Source organism: Saccopteryx bilineata, chromosome 1, assembly GCF_036850765.1.
Source record: "Saccopteryx bilineata isolate mSacBil1 chromosome 1, mSacBil1_pri_phased_curated, whole genome shotgun sequence".
Taxonomy (NCBI): Eukaryota; Metazoa; Chordata; class Mammalia; order Chiroptera; family Emballonuridae; genus Saccopteryx; species Saccopteryx bilineata.
Window position 1 is genome coordinate 216,698,075 of NC_089490.1, and position 21,285 is coordinate 216,719,359.

At 43.2% G+C, this 21,285-nt stretch overlaps 2 protein-coding genes across 13 annotated transcripts in view; one reads left to right on the forward strand and one right to left on the reverse strand.

Moving 5' to 3' along the window:
* Nucleotides 1–21,285, reverse strand: part of TTC13 (tetratricopeptide repeat domain 13) — a 127,058-nt gene that overhangs the window by 81,531 nt on the left and 24,242 nt on the right. For 6 of the 7 annotated variants that reach the window (XM_066235905.1, XM_066235892.1, XM_066235876.1 and 3 more), the window contains exon 1: nt 1,624–1,983. The exons of the other annotated variant lie outside the window; for it this stretch is intronic. In XM_066235905.1, the coding sequence (XP_066092002.1) occupies nt 1,624–1,903 (280 nt within the window). In that variant the 5' untranslated portion in view covers nt 1,904–1,983. Of the gene's footprint in view, nt 1–1,623; nt 1,984–21,285 lie in introns of those variants that run through there. 7 annotated transcript variants of the gene reach the window in all.
* ARV1 (ARV1 homolog, fatty acid homeostasis modulator) overlaps nt 2,056–21,285 on the forward strand; it is a 34,324-nt gene continuing 15,094 nt past the window's right edge. Inside the window, exons 1-6 of one of the 6 annotated variants that reach the window (XM_066235931.1) lie at nt 2,056–2,405; nt 8,951–9,070; nt 11,068–11,221; nt 13,563–13,787; nt 14,901–15,047; nt 16,933–17,608. In XM_066235931.1, the coding sequence (XP_066092028.1) occupies nt 2,184–2,405; nt 8,951–9,070; nt 11,068–11,221; nt 13,563–13,787; nt 14,901–15,043 (864 nt within the window). In that variant the 5' untranslated portion in view covers nt 2,056–2,183 and the 3' untranslated portion in view covers nt 15,044–15,047; nt 16,933–17,608. Of the gene's footprint in view, nt 2,406–8,950; nt 9,071–11,067; nt 11,222–13,562; nt 13,788–14,900; nt 15,048–16,932; nt 17,609–21,285 lie in introns of those variants that run through there. The other 5 variants (XM_066235925.1, XM_066235948.1, XM_066235938.1 and 2 more) reach the window with 5 other exon arrangements.

The window sequence follows — 21,285 nt, forward strand, 5'->3', positions numbered from 1 at the left end:
TATGCCTGGGTTTCATTTGAGACAAGGAGCTACTTACTATTCAATGAGGTAGTTACGGGGTTCTGATGCAGGGGTCTCCAAACTTTTTACACAGGGGGCCAGTTCACTGTCCCTCAGACCATTGGAGGGCTGCCAAATACAGTGGTCCTCTCACTGAACACCAATGAAAGAGGTGCCCCTTCCAGAAGTGCAGTGGGGGCTGGATAAATGGCCTCAGGGGGCCACATTGTGGCCCGCGGGCTGTAGTTTGGGGACGCCTGGCAGAGGCTAATCAACCTGAAGCCCTTACAACAGCATGGAGCACACAGCAAGCACTTGATATATATTAGATATTTCTCATTTTCTTCAAAGCACTCTTGTGAAGAAAATCCTATAATTAGGCAATAGTGTCTCCAATTTCCAGAAGAGGCAATTCTGCAAAGAGAGGCAATTGGAGTCACAGAAAGCGACAAAGGTAAAAAGCCATTCTTGTTTCCATTATGCAATGCTGGCCCTGTTTTTCATGCTGTTACTAGCCAAGGCCTGCTACACAATACACTAGTCACATACCCCTCAGTGAGTGAGACTTCCTCAAGGAAGCCAGACTGTGCTAAAAGGAAATCAGAGTGTGCTAATCTTGGTATCTCATCAGCTAAAAAATACTATTGTCTTCCAGGTACATAAAATAAAGAACACCAGAACACCGCTGTCAGGCCATAAAAGCAGCATCATAAAAGTGAGTTGGGTGGAACCAGACCTTTTAAAGGGAGCCTTAAGGCAATTCACATGCGGGAAGGAGGAAGGGGGAAGGAAAGGGGGAAGGGGAGAGGAGGGAAGGGAGGGGGGGAACTGAAGGGTGAAAACACCCACTACAGAACTTCAAAACAAATAGGTACACAGGTATCCTGCCCCTACCGCATCTGTCTTCACTTATTAAACTGAGGCCACCAACACCCAATCTTAATGAATGAGCTGACCCAGTTCCACTACGCACACAGTTCTGACACACTTACACAGGCTCAAGGCTTGCAGGGCCCTTTTTACCTTCTGGGAAACACCTGACAGATCACATGTCAGTCTTAACCGGAAGCAAGATATCAACATGCAGAAAAAACGGGCTGGCCCTTTTGGTCCTTTCTTTCTTCCAGGGATCGTATTTTTAGATGCTGTGTTTAATACAAGCCATCAGTCCAGGAACCTGATTTCCAGGCCTAACATGAGCCAGACATCCTTGCTCCTCCGTCTGTCAGTCCCTCCCTCGTCCCCACGGCACACGCAGAGGCCGGGGCGGGGACAGGGGCTGCCCCGGCCACCTGCCATGTCCTCCACCACTCTTTCGACAGTTGCTAGGACTCCGGAGAGGCCGCCCTGGTCCGGGAGCATGCTGTCAGCTCTTTCCTCTGTTCCCCGGCCTCCCTAAGACAGCGCCTAAGGGGGAAGGCGTTCAGCGGCGAGGGTGCGGGCGGCGGCCAGCGGCCCCGGCGTGACCACTCGCGGAGCCGGCTCGCGCAGGCACACGCCGCGTCCGGCGCCAGAGAGGCCCGGCGGGCTGCATGTCCGTCCCCGGGCCCGCAGCCTCCATGGCCCCGCCGGCCCCGCCAGCCCCGCGGCGACCCGGACGCCCGCCTGCCGCCGCCCACTCACCGCCGCACTCGGCCGAGTACTGATCTCCCCAGTCCGCAGACTGCGTGCTGCAGCCTCCGCCCGCCGGGGCCTCCTGCTGCTGCCGGTGCTGCAGCTCCTGATTGAGCAGGGACAGCGGCGTGTAGTGCTCGGTGGCCAGGGCGCCCAGGCGCGGCCCGGCGGGCAAGACCCCCAGCAGCAGCAGCACCAGGACACGCCGGGCAGCGCCTGCGGCGGCCACAGCGCCTCCCCAGCAGCAGCAGCAGCAGCAGCAGAAGCACCAGCAGCCGGCAGGTGCCATCTTCCCGCAAGGCGCATGTGCGGCAGCCCTCGCCGAGCGCAGCGGCCTCCCAAACTGCACTTGCGGCGGGCAGGTGGGCGATGGAGAGAGGGTGGAGGGAAAAAAAAAAATTGACATTGCCTTTCGGGAGTTGTAGTCCCAACTGGGCCAACTTCGGGGCCCCTTTTGAGTCTCGGGACTACGAGTTCCAGCGAGCACCGCGCGGCGCAAACTTTCAGCTCCTGCGTCCGACGTCTTGGCTGCCACTGAAGAGGAAGTTCTGGGCCTTAGTTGAGTGGAAATGAGCGCTGGTGGGCGGGGTGGGCAACGGCGCCGCAAGAGGAATTCTGCGCGGGTGACCGCAAACAAGGGGAACACCGAGTATGTGTCAGCGACAACTCCTGCTGTTCCTGCTTCGGCCACCTGCACGTACAGGTGTATCGAATGCAATCAAGAGGCCAAGGAGTTGTACCGAGACTATAAGCATGGCGTGCTGAAGATAACCATCTGCGTGAGTTGTCAGGTGTGAGGTGTCTTTGGGGAGAAAACGGCCTGGCGAGATTTGAGGACCAGTTTTTTTGTTTGTTTGTTTGTTTTTTGGATGATAAAAGTTGAGTGTCAGGATCTTCTAGTCCAGTCTTCATTTGGGTGTTTGACAGACCCACCTTTGTATGAGTACCGATAGTGATAGCTCACTGCCGTACCTTGCTGTTCTCCTATCCGTCAGGTTTGCTGGTGAGACCCAACCCGGCGAACGGGTTCTCGGCCGGAGTTGGATGTCTTGTTGGGCGGAGAAATTTAAAGATAGGATTGGGTTGCCATCTGGGTTCACACCAAAGCTATTTTGTTTAGCCTCCCCTTGATAGACAAGGGTTACCGTTCTTACCCTCCATAACCCATATTAAATGCACTATGCTAGACGTTGGTGTACAAAAACCAAAAATGGAGTAAGAATTATGCTCTCAAGGTGTTCAGTCTATTTATAGAGAATGAGAAATTTAAAAAGTGACAAAACTGAGGACATTGGCAAAGAACCTGTCACATAATAGGCAGTCAATAAGTTCTTGTCCCGTTTCTGATCTGGTGATTAGAAAAATGGCCTCTAGTTATATTATACAAGGGAGTAGACAAAGTGAATGTGTACCTATTTAATCTGTTGTCAACTGTTAAAATTACTCAGGTTCTTGCACCCGTAATTTATGTTTTCAAATGGTTTCCCTCACATGGAAAAATTTCAACCCTGGTTAAATCCAAAATATTGTCTGATCTGTTCCTACACCTTTGCAGCTGTACCTTGTTGGGTAAAATTTTACCTTAACATTCATGAGCCCTAACCTCATATAGGCCCGTTATGTCATTAGTCCATTCACATTCCCAGTGTTCTGAACAGTCAAAAAATGCCTACTCTGCCCTCAAGTTTCCCATATATTCTCTCCTGCTTCACGAATAAAACAGGAGAACATACAGCACCTTTGCAACCACATAAACCCAGTACTAGCATTTGTTACTCATATGCTCTGTCTTCCATCCTGTTACTGAGGCTGAACCATTGGAATGCCTGTCTAAAGGCAATGTCTCTACTTGTGCTCTGGCTCCTGTCCTCTCCATTTACTGAAGGATATCCCTGTATTAGTACCCTTCTGCTCTCTGCTGGGTCATTCTCACCAACATCAGTACAGTACTATTATTTCTTTAAAAAATAAATTCTTGACCCCACTTCCTCCTTTATCCTGCTTTTTTTTCTCTCTCCCTGCCCTTTGACAGCAAAACTCCTTTAAGAGATGTTTGTACATGCTATCTTTATTCCCCTCCTAGTTTCTCTTGAACCTCCTTCAGACTTTTTTTCCACCCACCCTTTTATTAGAAACTTATTCTTGCTAAGGTCACCACTGACTCTCACTTTGCTGGTCCGTTTTCAGTTAACTATCAGCAGGATTGACCTCATTACTTTCCTCCTCCTGGAGAAGCCAGATGCACTTGCCAGAACATGCTTCTCTAGGTTTCTTCTTATCTCACTGGCCGTTTTCTCTGACTCTCCTTTCTGGTTCTGTCTTGCCTCCCTGCTTGCTAACCCCAGGGCTCAGTTCTTGGGCCTTGTTCTGGTTACTCTCTTTCCTTTGAAGAGCCCCTTCTGGCTCATGGCCTTAAATACCATCTATATTTGACAGCCTCCCCTCCAAATTGAAGTATACTCCAGCCTGAACCTCTCTGCCTTGAACTCTAAACTTAAGTAATCTAACTTTTCCATTTGAAGTTTAATAGTCATCTCAAACTTTGACAGTTCATGGAAAATACCATTTTAGTTCCTAAGACAAAAAAAAAAAAAACAACACCCAGAGTCACCCTTGATTTTCTCTCACATTCCTTATTTAGTTGCTCAGAAAATCCTGTTTGTTTTATTTTCAAATTATGTTCAGAACCCACCACCTCTGTTGCTACAACATGGTCCAAGCTGCCATCTTGTCTCAACTCGACTATTATCATAACTTTAAACAGGTGTTCCTGTGTCACCCTTGCACCTCTTCAGTCTCTTCACACAGCAACCAGACTAATTTTTTAAAACATAAATTACATGATATAATTCCTTTGGTAAAACCAAAGATTATGTCTATTTTATTCATTAATATACCTGGATCACTCAAGACTGCCTGACACATAGTAGGTACTTGATAATTATTGAATGAATGAACCATTTCTAGGTTTTTATAGTCATATACTTTGCCATTCTGCATGAGGCAGAGAACACTAAGTTATGTGTGGTCTAAACTTAATGACCTTTGGACTGGTCCAATTAAATGGTTCATCTGAAAGATGACAGTGACATAGCAGTAAATATAACCTTTTGTCCAAAGAAAAACTGTTATCTATATGCTATCTATGTGCATCAAAGTAATCTTTTATAATATAAAATAATTTTTGCTTTTCAAAATTTCTGGCTTTGTTAACAAAATCCCTTTCCCAATCATCAGCTTCTCTATAATTTTATTTATGGAAAAATAAGATAATTATTGGACAGCTGTGTAGGTCAACAGCTACACCCTTTCCCCACACACACCAGTGCACACTCTTACCCAGGAGATATATTTTAGAGTTATATTTGGAATGATGAGTAGTGGTGCAGTACATTATGGATTCAATATTGTACACAGTTATTCCCTAATGAGACAATATGTAACGTCCTTGCTCTTATGCTAATGCATAATAGCATCACACAGGAAATTCATTTAGTTACTGCTACACTCTGAAAATTATAACAAAATAATCTTCATAAGCTTTCCAAGTCCTGGGATTAAAAAATAAAAAGCTTTTAGACATCAAGATATTGTTGTGAAAAATTACCCAAAGTTTCTTGGTGGTATTACTGCCAGTAACTCATACATACTTTGGTCTCTTCCCTGCATATCTAGAGTCAGCAGTACAGTCAGCCTGATCTCCCATCTCTACTTTTATCTTAAGCTCCCTTTCCTTTGCTCTTGTTTTTCTGGGGCCATTCCTCCCAGCTTGCCTTTGTTTCCCTAATTTTCCTCCATCCGGTGGAAGAATGCCTCTTGCTTTTAGCTATTCTCTCTGCTTCAGCTTTTCACAGTTTATGATAATTATGCTTAGTACTTTTAATATTCTGTAGCACCTGGCTTATTAAGGGCTCAGATATTTGATAAATTTATTATGATAACAAAACAGGACTCTTTTGCGATGGTCCTAAGTGTCAGTTCCATTCTGTACTGCAGTATCAGCTAACACTTCAGATACTGGATGAACAGATGAGTAAGACTACCCTACTCTTGAAGAGCTTAAAAAAATTTTTTTTAAGTGAAAGCAGGGGAGGCAGAAAGACAGACTCCCACATGTACACGCAAACCAGGATCCCCCATCAAACCCCTTATGGGTGATGAAGAGCTTAAAATCTAGTGGTTCCACTTTTAACATATGTGTTTGCATACTGTAGAGCTAAAACTAACAGATCTGAAAATGAGTGGGAATAGGGATGGTCCTAGAAAAGATGGAAAGGAAGAAGCAGCAAGAATATTCATGAAAAAAATCAGCCAATTTATATTCTTTCAGAGAGGTGATTCATTAGGGAATTGGAGAACACAGCAGAAGAAAATAAGTCATGTCCATGTTAAGACAGCGGTGGTGGAAGCACTGTTGGAGTTCCCAGGGTACGCATGGTCCCTGTGCTGTAGCAGGCTTTTAGGGGACAAATTTCTCTTTCAGGATACTTGTCTATTAAGTAGCAAATTATATGAAATGGAACGATTTTGCCAAAACAACAACAAAAAAATCCTGAAAAACTTATATACTGAATTTAGCTATCTCCCAATAGGATGTTTTACTTTGTTGTTTGTATGTATGGTTTAACACCTTATGCTCAAGGTGAAGGAAGCTCTCAAGAAAAAAAAAAACAAATAATACAGTCAAAACAAGGAAAGATTAGGCCTAAACCAGTAGGGAGGGCACTAGCAGACTTTAATGAATTCTCAATGCAATGGAAGATGGGCATAGCACGTAACGTCTCACATAATACCAGAAGCTGCCTCTTCTATTTGGGACATATCACCCTGTGCTCATGCCATTATAGCACTTAAAGTGGCATGTTTGTCTTCCCCTTCTAAACTGTGAGGTCTTTGAGGATAGAGACTTGGGTCTCAAGGTGAATATGTAGCACCTTGGAAGTGCCCAGTCCACAGAAATGGCTAAAGAGTGTTATTTTGAATAGTCACTCCAAAAGCATTTGTCACACAAGTGATTGCAAAAGGAATAACTGTGCTGCTGTCTCCTGCTGCTGGTTTTTGCTTACCTCCTTCTAAAAATTGTCCAGATCCCATCGCAGACTTGTGATGTGTCTGAAGATGGGTTTTAGAGAACTTGCAAAGGACAGAGAGAGGACCCTTAACCAGTTAGCAGTTTCATTTTAAAATAAGTAGCATCTCTGGTCTTCCATTGTCATTCATTGAAGAGAGGAGGTGTTCTCCATGTGGGTAGTACATGGAGGTAATCTAGAAAACAGCTCTTTGTCCTGAATATAGAATTTCTGATTTTGTGACTTCTGTTTAAACACTGGCTTACTCTTTGCTCAGCTAAAAAGCTGCAAGCTTATTAACCTCTTATGCCTCAGCTTTATTAGGTGGATTTAAATTTGAGGCACTGGCACATCTCTCTTCATTGGTTCACTTGATGGCTGAAAAAACATACCCACATCTTGTAATGAATGAAGTGGAGAAACTGTAACTTGGAAGTGAATCTGATCCTTCCTTACATTTGGAGTGCAGGGTTAATATTTCAGTGCACTTCATGTTCCTTTTACACTTTGGTGTAATTAAAAGGCCATCCTTGTATGTTTGCATACCCATCACTTCTCTTTCATCCTCTCAAAAGTTTCAAAATGTTTTGTGGTTGAATTATAGACGTTATTGATGTACCTTTGTAACTAATACTGTTTCAAGTTCATTTCTAATGAGTTTGTTCCTATACACGTACATTTTATATGTTCTAATAGTGTTGGGATTTGACAGCATTGTAATTACATGTCCAAAAAAACCCCCCTACATTTAATGGGAATTGCTGAGAGCCCAGGAAGCCTTGATTTGGATAACCTGGAACCAGGCTGCATAACCCAGCTCCTCTCACACAGCCTGGCATTCTCTGTTACTACTGTAGCAGAGACATACTCTTAACTTTCCCGGAAGGAAAAACAGCCTTCTCCCGGTACCTGCAGCCCTGGAATGTTGGCACTGTGCCCTATTCTTTACCCACTTGTAGCTCTCAGAAGCTCTGGGTGCAGGATTACTTTTCTGAATCCTTTTCTCCAAATCACTTTTCAAGAACCACGAAGTTGGGGGTCATCTGGCCAACAGGCTGTTTAATTTATCAATTAAAGTAGATTATAAACTCATAGCCATTCCTACAAATTGAATGTAGAATTTTCTGGGATTCTTTTATGCTAAAATCAGTCTTTAAATCAAATAATCTTTTTAGCTTCTTAAATATGAGATTAAAAGATTAATATTCTATCCCAGAAAATTATATTTAGTCCGGTTTGAAACTATGTCTTGTATTGATGAACAGTTTATATCAGGGTTCCCCAAACTGCGGCCCCCTGAGGCCATTTATCCGGCCGCGCTGCGCTTCCAGAAGGGGCACTTCTTTCATTGGTGGTCAGTGAGTACTGTATGTGGTGGTGCAGCAAAGCGCGGTGTCACTCACATGTAGTACTACTTCCGGTGACGCGGAATGCACGGGTCACAGCTCCGGAAGCGTGTCGTATCACTTGTTACGGCTAGCAGTGACAAACATGGAACTGGACATTGACCATCTCATTAGCCAAAAGCAGGCCCATAGTTCCCATTGAAATACTGGTCAGTTTGCTGATTTAAATTTACTTGTTCTTTATTTTAAATATTGTATTTGTTCCCATTTTGCTTTTACTTTTTTTTTTTTTGTATTTTTCTGATGTTGGAAAGGGAAGGCAGTCAGACAGACTCTCGCATGCGCCCAACCAGGATCCACCCGGCACGCCCACCAGGGGGTGATGCTCTGCCCATCTTGGGGCGTTGCTCTGTTGCAACCAGAGCCATTCTAGTGCCTGAGGCAGAGGCCATGGAGCCATCCTCAGCGCCCAGGCCAACTTTGCTCCAATGGAGCCTTGGCTGCGGGAGGGGAAGAGAGAGACAGAGGAAGGAGAGGGGGAGGGGTAGAGAAGCAGATGGGCGCTTCTCCTGTGTGCCCTGGCCAGGAATCGAACCCAGGACTCCTGCACACCAGGCCGACGCTCTACCACTGAGCCAACCGGCCAGGGCTGTTTTTTTACTTTAAAATAAGATGTGTGCAGTGTGCATAGGGATTTGTTCATAGTTATTTTTATAGTCTGGCCCTCCCAATGGTCTGAGGGACAGTGAAGCCCCCTGTGTAAAAAGTTTGAGGACCCCTGGTTTATATCTCAATGGAAGTTTATTTAAATAAATGCTGATATGGCCTTACTGTGATACAAGGTACTCTGCTGTTTTGAAACCCTTAAGATTTCAGAATGTATGAATTTGCTTGTTCTAATATTATTTTGCATTATTTCAGAAATCCTGCCACAAACCTGTAGACAAATATATCGAATATGATCCTGTTATAATTTTGATTAATGCTATTTTATGCAAAGCCCAGGCCTACAGGCATATTCTTTTCAATACTAAAATAAATGTAAGTGGTGATAATTTTTTTATTTTCTAAATTTACTTGATACTTTTGCATATTAAATGAATTACAGTAATTTTGAATCAAATTAAAGAACATTTTATTTTAAAAATCCTATTGAGGGTGGGTTTTTTACTTGACAATGTGTGGAAGTTTTTAGAAATAAGCAATAAGTTTTGTTTCTTTTTTAATACGCAGTGTTTAGTGAATATTTAATGATCACTGGTAGGAAACTGACAAGCCATAATCCGGATTGCCTTTTAGTTGGTTACCTGTTGAAACAGACATCAAATATCCTGGTAGGGAGAGAATACACCTGTAAGAAATACATTAACATTAAAATAAAAATATCTGAAAATGTAATTTATTGCATTTTGTACTCTGCTCTTGGGGAATGCATGAGGTGAATAACAACGTTGAACTTAATCAGAGAAGTCCTAATTTATAAAGTTGGATTTTTCAACATACATAGTTAGTGTTTTGAATTGTGAATTCTTTAATAGTTTGGGTTGGACTGACAAGTAAAATACAGGACATCCAATTAAATTTGAAGATCATATAAACAAGTAATTTTTAGTGTATGTCCCATGGAGCACACATATACAAAATATATGTGTGTGTATGTGTGTAGGTGTGTGTATCTGTTGTTTATCTGAAATTCATATTTAACTGGTGTCCTGTATTTTTACTTGCTAAATCTGGCAACTCTAAGTTTGGGATAACATGGACAGCAATAGTGACATTTATTTATTCCTGGGTCCCTCCCCCAAGTTAAATAATCAGGGCAGTTTTTAAACTGAATTACTACAGCATTGATTCTCAAACTTTGCTACACATTGAGATCTCCTGGAAGGGAGGGAGGGGGCACTGGTTAATCCTTCCAAGTCAAAGCCACAACCCAAACCACAGAAATCAGAATCTTTGGGAATGGAATCCTAGTGTCAGTATTTCTCAAACCTCCCAGGTGATTCCACGGTGCAGCCAAAACCAATGTGCCCGCTGAGCTCCACCAATGACTGTCCCTGGACTGCGGTGGGTCTGCACACCTGTTTCTACTTTGTATCGATAAAGTTCAACCCTTAGGAGAAAAAGGAAAAAAAAAACAATTCTTGTTGCCTAGTATTTTGTTTTCGCTAAAATTTCACACCCTTTAGAATTTCCAGCTGATTTGTACCTTTTACTTGCTGTCTTTGAATATATTATTAATTATACTCATCCAGCTTAGAGACATTTTTTTAACGTTTCCATTGATTGATAGAGAGGAAGGAGGGGGGGAGAAAGAGAGAGAGAGAGAGAGAGGGAGGAAGGGGAAGAGAGAGAGGAATGAAGAGAAAGAGAAGCATCAACTCCTGGCTGTTCCACTTAGTTGTACCATTTAGTTGTGTACTCAGTGATTGCTTCTCATATGTGCCCTGACCAGGGATCGAACCCATGATCTCCGAATGCCAGAATGACACTTTATCCACTGGGCACTGGCCAAGGCCTATAGGCATTTTTTTTTAAATTCATGTTCCAACTAATAGTTTCTCATGCAGTATCATGGAACCTTCAGATTAAATCTTTTCTCTTTTGCTACTTTCACCTACCCATAAGGCACATAAATTTCGTGCTTGATTCTGTCTATAGGACAAATGTTGAAATTTTAATGGAGGCTGAACTACTATTTAAAGTTGTTATTCTTAGCTAGGGGTTCACATTCAGGTTCCCCCTCCCTCAAGAACGGTTTCAAAGTATGCATATCAGAATGTCTTCCAAAGACCCTTAATCAAGATTGGGGCCTAGACATTGGTGTTTTGAAAAATCTCCCCATTGCTAATTGAGAACCACTGGTTGATAGATTGAATACAAGTGCACACCTAAATGGGCAGTTCTGAATTTGAAAAGCTACTAGATACGGCATTTTTCAAACCCTCAAATACATACTATGTCTGTACCTATTGGTATTAAGTACAATTAAGTACTCTTTTACTTAATTGAATGGCAGTGTCTTTTTTGACTACCAGATGCATGGAAAACTCTGCATATTTTGTTTGCTCTGTGAAGCATACCTGAGGTGGTGGCAGCTTCAAGATTCAAGCCAGAACACCGATCCTGATGACTTTATCAGATATGCTAAGGAGTGGGATTTCTATAGAATGTTTGCAATTGCTTCTCTAGGTAGGAACAAGCCATGCTTTCTGTTCTTAGTTAACTAGTACTTGCTCTTATAACTAAAAATAAGGTGTATGGTAAGAGAAGCTAGTTAATCTAAGACTTGAGACTTAACTTTCAGTTCTACTACTAACCTGCTAAGTGAATTTGTCAAATTATTTGCTTTCTTTTTTGTTCCCACACATGTGGTATTGAAATACCATCAGATTAAATGGTCTTTATCCATCTGATGGATATTATCAGATTAGTTTCATAAAATATTTTGAGACATAATATTGTTGATAAATCCCTAAATTTAAGTTCTAATTTTCCAATTTGAAAATGACCTGGGCCTCATCTTTATTAAAACAGATTGATAATTACCAGATATTAGCCAATGTGTTGTCCTAATGCAATGTATTAAGGGAAAACTTATTTGGCTGCATACAGGGAAATTGACTACTATCCAAAATTCTTTTAAGATCTGGAATAGCATGCTATTCTTCAGATTTGAATTCATAACTTAGGTCAGAAGTGTTGCATTCATTTCTGTGACTGTTTAATTACTTACAGGTTTCCATGCTTCTCTGCTTCTAGAATTCTTTATCGTGAAACATTATAATCCACTCCAATGTCATTTCTGGACCGTCTGCCCTCTTTTATCCTCTTCTCTATCTGCCCTCACTCCCTTAGTCCTCTCATTCAGCCCCATAGTTTTTTTTTTTCTTTGTATTTTTTTGAAGCTGGAAACGGGGAGAGACAGCCAGACAGACTCCCGCATGTGCCCTACCGGGATCCACCCGGCACGCCCACCAGGGGCAACACGTCGCCCCACCCACCAGGGGGCGATGCTCCGCCCCGCCGGGAGCAGAGCCACTCCAGCGCCCGGGGCACAGGCCAAGGAGCCATCCCCAGCGCCCAGGCCATCCCCGCTCTAATGGAGCCTCGGCTGCGGGAGGGGAAGAGAGAGACAGAGAGGAAGGGGGGGGGGGTGGAGAAGCAAATGGGCGCCTCTCCTATGTGCCCTGGCCGGGAACCGAACCCGGGTCCCCCGCACGCCAGGCCGACGTTCCACTGCTGAGCCAACCGGCCAGGGCTCACCCCCATAGTTTTAAAATTCATCTAATATGCTGAAAAATCCCAAATGTACACAAAAATATACTTGAACACATCACCTAAGCTGAAACTAATATAATTTTAAGCTTTAAAACAAAGCCTCGCCTGACCAGGCGATGGCGCAGTAGATAGAGGATCGGACTGGGATGCAGAAGGATCTAGGGTCGAGACCCCAAGGTCACCAGCTGAGCGCGGGCTCATCTGGTTTGAGCAAAAAGCTCACCAGCTTGAACCCAAGGTCGCTGGCTCCAGCAAGGGGTTACTCGGTCTGCTGAAGGCCTACGGTCAAGGCACATATGAGAAAGCAATCAATGAACACTAAGAAGTCGCAATGTGCAACGAGAAACTAATGATTGATGCTTCTCATCTCTCTCCGTTCCTGTCTGTCCCTGTCTATCTCTGCCTCTGTAAAAAAAACAAAAAAAAAAAAAAAACAAAGCCTCTTAAAATTTCTAAAGATAAACTGCTTTATGAACTCTGCTTATGAATACTTTCTGAAAGGATAAAAAATTTGCACTCAAAGTTTGTTGAAATCAGGAAGAGACATTTTTAATGTAGGTCACAGAGCATTCACAATTTTGTATAATGGGCACTCAATAAATAATGGAAGAATGAAAGAAAAAAGTCTTCCTATGTATCTTAAGACGAGCCCATTATTCAGATTTAAAACCCTCCATTCTTCTGTTTATTCTTTTTTTTTTTTTAATTTTTCGATTGATTCAAGAGAGGAAGGGGTGGGAAGAGAGAGAAAGAGAAGCATCAACTCATTGTTTCACTTACTTCCATTTACTTCTGTACTCATTGATTGCTTCTTGTATATGCTCTGATCTGGGGTTGAACCCATGACCTCTGGCACACTGGGTTGATGCTTTAGCCACTGAATCACCCAGCCAGACCCTCTTCTGTTTATTCTTTTTGTGAAGATCTCCAGCACTTTACGATGGTCAGATAGAATCTTACTTCCAAGAAGGAACTTCAGAAAATTGATGATATCTCTGATGGAGTTTCCTTTTTTTTTTCAGTGAATGATGAAATACTGTGTGAAAGAATTGTTGAAATATATTTCTGAAATCACACCCGCAGGATTTGACATAAAAAAAAAAAAGGAAAGGAGAAAAAAATAATCTTGATAAAGCACTTCTTAATGAAGTCAGATAATGTTATATTTGGGGGTTGTGGCTTATTTGTTTTATTGGAGATATGGGGTTTTTGTATTGGGAATTCATGTTTTTGTTTCCCATTTCCTTCTTAGAACAAGTTGCCTTTTTTATTGGCATTTTTACCTTTCTATGGGTAGAACGACCCATCACAAGGAAAAAGAAACCCGACTTCATTTTGCTGCTGAAAGCATTGTTGTTATCTAGCTACGGGAAGCTCTTGCTGATCCCCGCTGTTATCTGGGAGCACGAGTACACACCGCTGTGCCTGAGACTCATTAAAGTATTTGTCCTTACATCAAACTTTCAGGCAATAAGAGGTATGTTTGGGTTTTATTCTGTCCTCTCAGCTTTCTGCACATACAAAAGCTGATAGCCTTATTTCTAGATCACAGTTTTTATGTAATCCATTAAACACTGGAAATCTTTTTTTTTCTTTTTCTTTTTTTAAGTAAAAGGAGGGGTGATAGATTCCTGCATGTGCCCTTACCAGGATCTGCCCAGTAACCCCCATCCGGGCCAATGCTGAAATCAGCTGAGCTATTTTTAGTGCCTGAGGCTGACATGCAAGGAGCAGCCAAATCATCCTTAGCGCCCAGGGCCACGCTTGAACCAGTCAAGCCACTGCCTATGGAAGGAAAGAGGGGGAGAAGAGGGAGAAGGCAGGGGAGAGAAGCGGATGGTCACTACTCTTGTATGCCCTGACTGGAAATCTAACCCAGGATGTCCATATGCCAGGCCAATGTTCAATCCACTGAGTCAATTGGCCAGAGTCTGGAAATCTTTATAGAATATGACAGTGCCTAACATTTCTATAGTGCTTTGTACATGGCGTATTTAATATGTGTTCAATTTAACCACAGACTATTTTGTTTTCAAAATGTTTTTATATGCATTGTCTCTCTCCTGTGAAGTTAGCAGGGTAGACTTTATTACCTCCATTTTATGATGATTTGTCCAAATTTATGTGGTTGGGCAGTTGGCAAGCCAGGACAATTCCTGCTATAGAGATAAGCCACCCTGTGAATCTTCATTTTCCTACACATTGTGAGAAGTGCTATTAAATGAACTATTACCTGAGACTTTTTATCATAAAGCTCATCATCTTGTCATCTGTAAAACTGAGAGTATCAATTTTTTTCTGCTATTCTCTTTATGACCTTAGAATCTCTGTTTTCCCTTTGATATGAATGGGAATCAGTCTTGATTTCAGAAGTGTCTTTGTTATAAGCAAAATCTTTGGTTCTCTCAAAAAAAGTTGAGAAAGTGGAAGTATAGGTAGCAGCATAGATTAATAAGAACAAAGAGAGGTTTTCTAAAAACAGCTTTACAGAACAATTCCATTCATTCCACATAATTTACATATTATTTAATAATTACAGTACCATGTAATTAAACTCTGGAGAGCTTATTTGTTGCCTTTTCTTCTCTAGTGACACTGAACACCAGCCGGAAGCTCTCCTTTGTGGCCATCATGAGTGGCCTACTGCTGGAGAGCACCATGGTCTACTTCTTCAGGAGGATGGAGTGGGATATTGGAAGTGACTGTGTCATCTATAAATCTCAAGACTTCTGAAAAGGTACACAAGCACCTTGGTGTTCCTGCATTCAGACAGGTATCCTTCCCCAATTAGACAGATGTCATTGTAAATAAATAGGGCCCTTATATAACCATCCCCTGGCTCTGATTGCCTCTAGGACATTAGTACATGTCTCTCAGGGTCCTTCATTTTTGTCATCCTCAGTGACATCTATGTGTTTCTTGCATCTAGAGGCCTAATCTTACAATTTCTCTTAATACCTCCACTTCAACTCACCCCTATGAGGTTCTCAGACTCTGAAGCCTGTCCCATTCACAACTTCTACCCTTTCCAACAGTTCTTCTCCCTCCCTCACACTATTCCTGCTTTTTGCTGCCATTTTTACGTCTACTCCTATGACCTCTAATTTCTACTTCTGACCAGCCTCACCGCTCTTTTAACCACACCTGCAACCTACAGGCAGCTATTGAGCTAATCTCCATTAGTCCCTTGAAATCCATCAGTTTCTTGCCCATCTATCAGACATACTTGTTAGTGCTGTTCATGTGAGTCTCACCATCTGTTTTCTCTGTAAATCATGGTGAGAGTTGCTTGCACTGGCCATCCCTGCATAGGTACAGAACCCCAGCTGGCCCTCTGTTCTGTGGTCAACTTTAGGGAACCTCCTAGCAAACGTCCCGAAAGCAGTTGTTCTGAAATCCTCCCCATGCTCCGTACTCCTGTGTCTGCGCTCACTTGGCTGAGAACCGAGGCTGTCACAAACTCCTAGTGCTTCCTTCTTCACGTTGGAGCTTCCCTGGCTGGTGTCTCCCTGCCTCCTTTCCTCCCTGCTGGCTCTGAGCGTGCCCAGCTTCCCATAGGCATCCTCCATCCATCCTGTCTGTCCAAGTCAAACTTCTGGGTCACAGCAGTCTTTGTCAGGATGTAGGATTCTGGTGTGGACGCTGGCCGGGAGGTGGGCTGGGGGTGCGGGGAGCATAGAAACAGAACAAAGTGGGCTGCGACCGACCGGGGTCCCTGGGAAGGAAGGCATCCTTGGTCACTCTTTCCTTGCCCATCACATGGTCCTTGTAGATGCGGCTCCAGACCTTCTCCACTTCCCCTAAAACACAGTCCTCCACTCCTGTTGCCCCAATCCACCTCCATGCAGAATCCTTTCCTGATAGCTTTTTTCTGGAAATGTCCCTTGTCAGATATAGCACAGAGCCCAGCTCAGCCCTTATCATCTGCTTCAAAGTGACACCTCCCTCACTGGCCTTCAGCTCTTACTGGTGCCACATAAGTCCTCGTGGGGCACCACTTTGGTGGCCCTCCAGACCTCTCATCATTTCTGTTGCCGACACAGGAGCTTCTAGTCTCTTCCTGAGCAATGTCCTTTCATTTTCTTTAAGCTTTCACATCGTCCTCTATAATCTGGTCCTAATTTCTTCTCCACAGATCTGTCCCTGCCCATGTTCTCCGCTAGTCTCCTCATCTCAAACATGGGTCTGTGCTCTCCCTGGGCCTGGAGTGGCCTTTTCTCAAATACAGCCATCTTTGCTTCTCAGTGGTATGAAGACTTTCTCAAAACTCAAGTCTGTAGTGCTCGCTCCTTCGTCAACCACCCAGTGTCCAACACCAGGCCCAGGGCCAGCCCAGCAGTGGTCGTGTGTGCTGGGTCTCCTGAGACAGTCCGGTGGCAGACACTTTGCCCCCATATGGTTTCTGGTTAGGGAAATAAGGTGACCTTCCTTTAACAGCCATCTGAAACCTTTATCCTCCATTATGTTTATACCTGTTCCTGTTTCATACTGAAATTCCATGTGCTTGTGCCTGACTCCCCTTAACTGGTTAAAGTCTGGTGCCAGGAGCAACCATGACTGAGGTTACTCTGTCTCCTACAGTGCAGGGCCTGCCCTAATAAGTATTGTTGATTTGATTTCAGCAGAATGTGCCATTCCAAATCCAGAGTTTTATTCTTTACTGTGTGTGGCATGACCAGCTGCATCTGAAAAGGAGAGGATACAAATACAACCAAGCTCCTCAATTTTTCTGTTGAATAAAATGAAGCAAAGATTTGGATGTACTTCCAGAAAAAGTTGTTATGGTTATGGCATTGGAAACCCCAACCCTACTACCCGTCATCCCACAGCCCCACATGCAGGAAAGAGGTAAACCACACATAGATACAGACACATACAGAAAATCTCACACAAACACTATGGGGACTGACATCTGCAGTAAGTGAAAATTTCTACCTTATAGACCACTTCAGGTAAGCATTTAAATTAAGAGAGGAACGTGCATTCATGAGTCACACATAAAAATCTGTTTCATTCCTGTGGCATGCTTATAGCTTTTAATTTAAATGTTAAGTTACTGGCTTTAAATAATACCTTTAAAATAATATTTTGTATTATTACTGTAGGAACACTTTTCTCAATAAAGTCAGAATAAACAGAGCTTTTATAAAGTTACAATTCTGCATCTTCCCTTTAACTAAGTTACCTGTCAAATTGGCTGATCCAGAAACAAATAACTAAAAATTGAATTGTACACTTTATAAGGGGAAATTCTATCTCAATGAAGCTGTTCTTAAATAAACATTACCTTTCCCCCTGTCTCTCTCCCTGTTTCACTCATTATTCATTTATTCATTGAAGAGATACTACTAAGCACCTGCTCTGTGTGTGTCAGAAACTGTGGACACAGTGGGAATAAGACACGCCCCTGAGCAGTGATGAATTTAGAAATATGAGGAGTTAATTGCAGTACAATGTGATAAGTGCTTTGAAGGGGAAGCAGAGGGTCCTAGGGAAGCACAGAGTACGAACACCTATTCCAGGCTGAGAAGTTGAGAAAAGGGAAGGAAGGGAGATTCCCAGCACCCCTGGTAGAACAGCAATGCACTGGCAACCCCAGAGGGCAGAAAGCCAGGGAGTGTGGACCATGGGAGTTTTCACAGCGATGCTAGTAAGTCACCTGAAGGTCAGGTTATGGAGGGCCTCTTGGGAAGTAATTTATCCCAAGGATAATGAAACCAACAGAGTTAAAGAGAAGCATCCAAAATGAAAACAAAACCAATCGAGATATCACAGAACAGCCACAGGATGTTGGTCACCAGATGGAGCCTGTAAATGTTAAGGTTCAAGGGAGAAAACATGGTTCAGAGGCATTCAACCAAAAGGAAAAGGTCAACTGAAAAACAAGGAGTAGGCCCTGGCCAGTTGGCTCAGCAGTAGAGTGCCAGCCTGGCATGTGGAAGTCCTGGGTTCAAGTCCCAGTCAGGGCACACAGGAGAAGCAACCATCTGATTCTCCACCCCTCCCCTGCTCTCTCTCTCACTCTCTCTCTCTCTCTCTCTCTCTCTTTTTCCTTCTTTCCCCTTCCCGCAGCCATGGCTTGAATGGTTCAAGCCAGTTGACTCTGGGTGCTGAGGATGGCTCCATGGCCTCACCTCAGGCGCTAAAATAGCTTGGCTACAGAGCAGCAGCCCAGACAGGCAGAGCATCGCCTGGTATGGGGCTTGCTGGGTGGATTCCAGTCAGGGCACATGCAGGAGTCTGTCTCTGCCTCCCCACCTCAAAAAAAAAAAAAAAAAAAAGACGTAATATACTGATCATAACTTTTAAATCTTTGATCTTTAACTCAGATAAGTGAGTTATAAATGCATATTCCATACATCTCCAGTCTTTCTTGATCACTATAAAGGCATTTGTTAATCTTTTTTTAAAAAAAGCAAGTGTTAGATGCCCCTTGGTGGCAGTGAGGTGCCATGAGCAGTAGTTAGCTCGGCCATGGCATGTCTGGTGGAGGAAGCTCATCTGGTCCAGCTCTGATCTTAGACTCCATTCAGTGTATTATTTACTCCATCACTCCTTAGAGCAAGAAAAGAAAGGGTGAGACCAGGAAGGAGGCGGAGAGGCTGCCTCCCACTGGCCAGTAGGGCCACTTGAAAAAAGTGACCAGTTCTTGCACTGCCCACCCCAGCGGCTCTTCTTCTCCTTGTACTGTCAGGGGCTCTACATTCTCAACAGTTTAGGAAAATTTTCAGAGATACAAAAAAGTTGTACAATGAAAACACATACCCACCACCTATACTTTATAATTCTTAAATTTTGCCCTGACTTAAAAAAAAAGTTTAAATACATATATGTTTCTGAGAAGCAGAGCTGCTCAGTGATACTGGGAAGTTAGAAGGTAGTGGTGGTGCTTGTTCCTAGAATAATCTGTGTCTTCCAGGCCAACCCTCTCCTGCCCCCCAAACTGAGATGTGGTCTTATCAACAAAAGTATTTATATGAAAATTCACTTGAAGGTATAAAATTCAAATCCCTTTTAGTTATCCCTATTTTCTACTGAAAAGCACCATGCCCTCAGCCATCCTAGAAAACGTGCCTCATTGTCACAGACGTGGGTCACACAGTGGCTACATGACAGAGGCCACTGGTGGCTCTTCAGTTTTCAACATAGCCAAGAGCCAGAAGTACTCAATTTGTGAGAGCACTGTACAGACATGAATAAGGCACATGAGAAATGGACAAGTGGTCTTTTGTTTAAAGATTTTCTATCAGAGTGTTGGAGCCCTTTGAGCTAACTTTGGAGGAAAACATCATAGTGTATATATGAGCCAAAGAAAGAATATTTTTAGATATTTACAAGACAAAAAACTGACTAAAATGTATTTAAAGTATTTTTAAAATTACAGTCTTATATGAAGAAACAAGCTTAGAGTGGTTAAGTGGTTTTCAGCTTCTTTATATTTGGGGACCAATGCAAATAGGAGAATTATTTCAGGGACCACTAAGGCAGAAATCACTGAGCATAAGCGAATTCGACTAAGATCATTGGGTCTATAATCTTCATACAATACCAGGGTGGTTAATGCTCAGGGACAGGCATGAAATTTCTATGAAACTGACTACTTCTCACCTCCAAAAGTGGGAGGATAAGTTTGTTTTAAACTACCAAGCATGTGATCAGTTGTTATAGCATTTGAGGGAAACTAACATATATTTGTATGAACTTTATATTTCCCACCCCCACCCCCAAGCTATTTCTATGTCACGATGGGATATCATCTTTGAATCTGCTGGGCGAATATGCTGTGCTAACCCTTTCAACACAACAGGATTTAGGATGCATGTCCTGACGGGCTCTCGGAGTCGACTTTAGTTGACAGGCATCTTCTAGGATTATCATGAGGATTAATGAGTTAATAATTATAAAGCCCTTAAAATAGGTCCAGGCATAAAGTAACAGTATATAAATACTTGTTAAATAGGAATAAACAATCCTGTTTTGGATACTGAGCTTTTGTGATGCTCTTCCTCTATGGGTCCATCAGGACCCAGAGAACATTTTAAATTCAGTCTTGGGTTAAGACATTTCCCTTTAGCTTGTGTTCCCAACTGTATAATGAAAGGGTGCTGTTAGATGTGTTAGATCTCAAAAGGATACAACACAACTTGAAAGGCTCACAGCTGACCCACAGAGGGAAGAATGAAATAAATTGCTCGTGTTCTCCTACAGCTTCTTCCCTCAAAGACAAAGGACTAATACTCGAACCTGGTTTTAGTCATCTGAGTTCCCTACTTATTTAAAACTCTCTTGTTCTTCATTTCTAACTGAATCTGAACAGTAAATGATCCCCTTTTCTTAACAAGGGAAAATAGACACAGGAGTCCTCCATTTGACTAGGAGTAGGGGCCAAGGTTTTAGTGCAAATTCTTTCACTAGATGCTCATGTGACCTTGAGCAAATCCCTTAACCCAGTGTTTTTCAACCGCCAGTCTACACACCAGTCCACCAGAGATGCTACCTATATGCATCGTGGCAGTTCTGGAGGAGCGGGGGGGGGGGGGGGGGGGGCAGGAAAGCGCTGCTCAGAACCAGAAGGCCCCGGCCTGAACCAGGGGCAGGCTCCACACCCAGCAACATGAGCCCGTTCCCAGAGCACTGGGTCTCATGCCATCCTGGGGGCTGGGGGCCTAGGCGCTGGACAGGCAGTCCTTTGGCTGCTGCAGCCCTCTGAGTAGCAGTATTGGCCCGGCTGACGTGAATCCGTGTTTCCTGAACTTTGTGCACAAGACTCTGGTGCATCTTATCAAGATGCAAGGCCTCTTTCAGTAGGTCTGCCTGGGGAGATGGTCCCTCTTTAACATGTTTCCAGTGCTGCGTATGCTATGGACCACATTTTGAACACTAGATCTCAACTACATTGCATCAGAGTCACCTGGAGGTCTCTATAACCATACACATGCCCAGGCCTCACTGCTTAGTAAGTAAATCAGAACAAG